This window comes from Priapulus caudatus, unplaced genomic scaffold, assembly GCF_000485595.1.
Source record: "Priapulus caudatus unplaced genomic scaffold, Priapulus_caudatus-5.0.1 Scaffold1007, whole genome shotgun sequence".
NCBI classification, from domain to species: Eukaryota; Metazoa; Priapulida; class Priapulimorpha; order Priapulimorphida; family Priapulidae; genus Priapulus; species Priapulus caudatus.
Genome location: NW_014578068.1, coordinates 78,681 through 84,146, shown reverse-complemented (window position 1 = coordinate 84,146; position 5,466 = coordinate 78,681). Strand labels below are relative to the sequence as shown.

Genomic DNA, 5,466 nt, shown 5'->3' with positions numbered 1-5,466 from the left:
CTCTCTTCTGCTCTCAACTCCTCTTCTCTCGCTCTCTCGCTCTCCTCTCTCATCCTTGCTTCTCTCTCGTCATCTCGTCTATCTCTCTACTTCTCCTTTTCTCTATCTTTTCCTCTTTCTCTCTCCCCGATCTCTCTCCTCGCTTCACTCTGCTCCTCTCCTTCTTTCTCTTTTCTCTTCTCCAGCGTCTCTCACTCCTCGCTCTCTCTCTCTCTCACTTTCTCACTCTGCTTTCTCTTCCTTGCTCCTCGGCGGTGTCCTCTTTATCAGCTCTTTCTCACGAGTGTGTGTGTGGTGCGTGCGTGCGGCGTGCGTGTGTGTGGTCTCTCCGCCCTCCTCGCTCCGCTCTTTTCTCTCTCTCTGCTTCCTCGTTTCTCTCATCATACGCATGCTCTCCTTACGCTCCCGCTCTTGCCTACTTTTCTCTCTCTCGCTCTCCCCTATCTCGTGGGTTTTAACACACCATGATCGGTGCGTGTTTCAGGGCTGGGGCAGCGCCAGCGGAGGCCCGCGTGTAACTTGCCGCGCTGCGAGGCTCGGATTGGACGATGCGTTCGACACGTGGGCGTCGTATTCTCGCGTTCGCGTTTCTCGGCTTGTGGCCTGCGCTTCGAAGTGGAGTAGAGTTCAATCGGTCGTGTCGAGACGCAGCGAGGGCAAACGGCCCTGATGCGTGGGCTGGAAGAGTACGTACACGCACGCCAACGCACGGCACGCCACGCACGCTGAGGGGGTGCACACGTCACATCACGCACGCACGCTGGAGTAGGTACGGCCCATGCACGCTGGAGGAGGTTTAAGCACACGCTACGCACGCTTGGAGGAGCACGCAACGCAACAGCACGCTGGAGGCGGTTACGCACGCAGCACGCAACTGCGACGCTGGATAGAGGTACGTAGCACACACGCACGCACAGCTGAGGGGGGCAACAGCACGAAAAGCACACTGGAGGGGTACGCCCAATGGCACCGGCACAAGCAGCCGCTTGAGGGTTACGCACGCACGAGATTAATTTGGCGGAAAGAAAAGAGGAAGACCCACGCTGGGAGAGGACACGCAAACAGAGCAGACGCACTTAGACTATGTAATACAGGAAAGAAATAAAAGAGAAGGTCGAAGGTGGGTGAGTGGACGCTGCAGCCTAGAGTAGGAGAAGACCAAAGGAAGAAAAGGGTAGGCAACGAGGATAAAAGTTGATGTATTAGACACCTCTAGCGAGTGGGGACGCCGCGCTGATTGTTTAGCCCCCACCGCTTCCCACACGCGCCCCGTCCGTCACTAGTCCCGGGACCACCACCCCACGCCCACGCGCCGGGCTGTATCCGTCCGGTTTCGCGTAGCCCGCCGCAGGACACGGAAGAGCCTGGAGGAGGCACGCACACAAGCACACTGGAGGGGGTACGCACGCACGCGACAGCTGGAGAGGCAGCACGCACACACGCTGGAGGGGGAGCACGCACGCACGCTGGAGGGGGTACGCACGCACGACACGCATGGAGGGGGTAGCGACAACTGCACGCACGCATGGAGGGGTACGACACAACGCATCGCACGCTGGAGGGGGTACGCCAACAGCAGCACCGCACGCACGCTGGAAGAGGTACGTACACACACGCACTGCTGGAAGAGGTACGTACACACGCACGACACGCTGGAAAGGGGCACGCACCGGCACGCACACGTGGAGGGGGTAACGCACGCACGCAACGCACGCCCACGCTTGAGGGGGTACGCACGCAGCGCGAACGCTTGAGGGGGTACGCACGCAGCGCACAGCTGGAGGAGGTACACTGTAACATAGGCAGCCACGCAACGCACGCTTGGAGGGGGCACGACGCACGCGAGCGCACGCACTGTACGCTGGAGGAGGTACACAGGGTGCGTAGCTATGCAGCACGGCACGCACGCACGCAAATGCCACGCACGCACAGCTGGAGGAGGCACGCACGCACGCGAAACGCTGAGGGGGGTACGTCACGCACGCGACGCACAGCTGGAGGAGGCGCGCACGCACGCGACGCTGGAGGAGGCACGCACAGCACGCACGCGGAACGCGCTGGAGGAGGCACGCCACGCACGTGCACGCACCACTGGAGGGGGCACGCACGCACGCTGGAGTGAGGCACGCACGCGGAGGAGGCCTACGTCAAGCACACCACGCACGCTGGAGGGGTACGCACGCACTAACGACGCACGCATCGCTTGGAGTAGGTACGTTCCACGCCAGCTGGAGGAGGTACCAAACCGCACGCGGAGGAGGCACACACACCGCATGCACGCTGGGGGTACGCAAGGCACAACGCGACGGCTAGGAGGAGGTAAAGCACAGCAACTGCAGACAAGAGACTGGAAAAAGGTGTGCGTACCTAGCAATAGCTGCATGCTGTCCCGACCGAGGGCTTTGCAGCGCTTGAGAGGCACGTCACGCACGGCACGCACAGCACTGGCATGAAGGTACACACGCACACGGCACTCACGCATGCCGGAGGGGGTACGCACGCACGCACCCACGCACGCTGGAGGCGGTACACACGCACGCACGCGAGGAATGGATAAGTTGTCTTTCTCTCTCCCTCTCTCTCTTTCTCTCTCGTTCTCTCTCTCTCTCTCTTTCTCTTTCACTCTGCTCGAACACTCCCCCCTCTCTCGTCCTATCGCTCCGTGGTCCGGCTCTTTTCTCGCGTCTTGTCTCCCTCTGGCGCTAATCTGCCCCCCTCTCTCTCTATTTCGTGTCTCTTGCTAACAGCCCCTCTCTCACTCTCTCTTCCCCTCTCTTTCTCTGAAATAAACAAAAACAAATCGCACTGTCAGTAAAAACCAACGGATCCACCGCGATTTTAGAATCTATCTATCTATCTATCTATCTATGTGAGTGAGATGTCTACTGCTCCGTGAGATGTCCCTCCGGATATCCTCATGAGTTTATCAATATTGATAGACTCCTGATATTTGCTAAGTCAGTGAAGCTGCACCATTTTTGTACGCACTGTTGACGTGTATACAAATGAAAAGTTTTGCTACATCGGGTGATCGTGCGTTCTTGTGTCGCCAATGTTTGCAGAAGAGTGCTGGTAGCTCAGAGTTCAGCAGCAGCTACCTGGACATGAGACAGACCGTCATGAGGTGTGACAAATCCAGAGACATGGGCGGACTCCGCAGGTGTATATACATACGGTCGTGATGCAGCCCAGACAGACAGACGCAGATAATATAATCTTGACATTGTTCTAGAGGGCCAGCTATTTAAACCATAATAATGGCGCCGTCTAAAACTTTCTGCTGCTGTGCTGCTTGCTGCTGTGGCAGCAGTACGCGAAAAACTGCTGCTGCTGCTTGCTGCTGCTGCTGCTAAGTGCTTCTGCTGCTGCTGCTGATGATGATGATGGTGGATAATAATAATAATAGATTATAAGTCATGAGGAATAGTTTAATGGCATCTGTATCTAAAATTTTAACAAACAACTTTTTACTAAAATTTAGGGTTCTGATGTATATGCTCTGACTACACAAAGCACACACACACCATACACACAACACAACAACACAGCATTAATATATATGTATATGTCTATTGAATACTGAAGCTGAGCCAGTTAAAGAATTTCCACGTTATCATAACGGGTTCGGGCGTTGTCAGAGCAAGCATTCACCCATGCGCGTTCTGATATAGCGTATATATTTATTTGTTGGTTTACTGACCGTGCATTGGCGACAATGAGAACATGAGCTAACAAGCTACCCATCGCTAGTGAAATTACGATATACCATATGTTTTTTTACGATGGTACAATTTTTGAGAATGGCGTAAATATGTAAAGACAGTGCAGGGCGGTGCGGGACAGACAGCTGCCCCACTAGATTTTGGAACAAAATTAAAAAATAAGCTTAGTTAATAATCGTAAATAAACCTAGCGTGAGTTTTTGGTCACTTATCCATGAAAGCCTTGTCTCAGACCCACCCCTACCATAATATGGACGTCGATCAAGAACAGCGCTCATCGCTCATCATTACACATAACAGTTCAGTCATGCAATTTTGCCCCCCCTTCCTCCTAGGAATTTGCTCAGCCTACGGTCCTGCAGTGTGCGGATTGTAAAGTAGGGCGGTGTGCACAGAAACCAGCGTTCGACACACTACTGTAACCTGGGCGGATATTGCAGGGGAAAATTATATTAACTGAATAAATAGGTAAATCATGAAAGCAGGGCTTATTCGACTGTGTAGGGAATATATATGTCTATACGAAATTTGAAATTTAGTCAATGCTTGATTATTTTGACATTTTTTGGTTGCTATTGTAATCTTATTTATTAATAATATTACTGTATTATTATGGATGATAATGGTTAAACACGAGTGTCGCATTCAAACCTAATGTTTTATTTTATTTGTAATATTTGTTCAATAAACGGCACTCCATTGACTATTCCTTAAAAGTTGGGCTTGGGGCATCATGTTATACTTTCTTATATTATATAGATTTTGTTTATATTCGATTTGAGGCTGTATATCAAATAAGAAAATTTCGACAGAAGTTAAAATAATTCATAGGAACTGAAAAATAACAATCATGTTCAACTGAAGTCTCTTGGTAAGCATGAGATGATATTGCTAACTTATACCTACTGTAGGGGAAGGCAGAAAGTGGAGAAGTGATCAGTGGTAAAGGAAGAAAAGAAGAGAAGGTAGATGAGGAGTGAAACATCGCAGAGGTATAAGAGTCAATCTTAAAAGAATCTACAAACCTAGAGCCTTGGCCCCTGCAGACATGAAAATGCGATGATCACCAGTCACCCCGGCGTCTGCTGTCATCTATAGGCCCTATATTGTTCTCAGGTTGTAAGCAGAAAGCTCAACTGAAAGCGTGGCGAAGAGGCGTGGCTGGGGTGTGTGCGATCCACCGCTGAACTGCATGGCTTTGCCCGTGTGCGCAAGGCTTGAGTTTGTCATCTCGATTTTGTAAAAAAAATGCTTACTTGGTTCTGGTGCCACGCTGCCGCCCCCCCCACCGCGCTCCCTTTTCCTCATTGCCCCTGGATCTTTCCACCGCCCCCAGGGGGCGTACGCCCACTTGGAACCACTGCGAGGAGTCTAGCTGTAGCTCTAGCTCTGGTATAAAAAATACTACGATAAACAATAAATAAGATATTGAATCGATTTCTGGACTCATATCGGTTATGTAATTCATACTGTTACACAGAGCCGGACTTGGCGGGAGACGGAGACACTGCACAGGCAAAGAATGAGGAGGAAATTACAGTGGTACGTTGACATAAGAATTAATAGGACTACTACAGTAGCCTTAATAGGAGTAAATAAAGCACGCGACCTGTCGCTGGGTTTTGCAATTTCATAACAATGTTGCGTATGCCAGGAGCTCTTACCATAGATCATATAATCTTTCGACTGTTTTTGTCACAATATTGTTTACCCCTTCATATTTTTTTCTGTTATGACTCTGTCC

At 51.2% G+C, this 5,466-nt stretch overlaps 1 protein-coding gene across 1 annotated transcript in view; it reads left to right on the top strand.

The window, feature by feature from the left end:
- The window catches only part of LOC106814930, a 29,476-nt gene that overhangs the window by 18,649 nt on the left and 5,361 nt on the right, over positions 1-5,466 (top strand). The window contains exon 19 of the mRNA XM_014819314.1: positions 3,063-3,162. Within this exon, the coding sequence (XP_014674800.1) occupies positions 3,063-3,162 (100 nt within the window). The remainder of the gene's footprint in view (positions 1-3,062; positions 3,163-5,466) is intronic.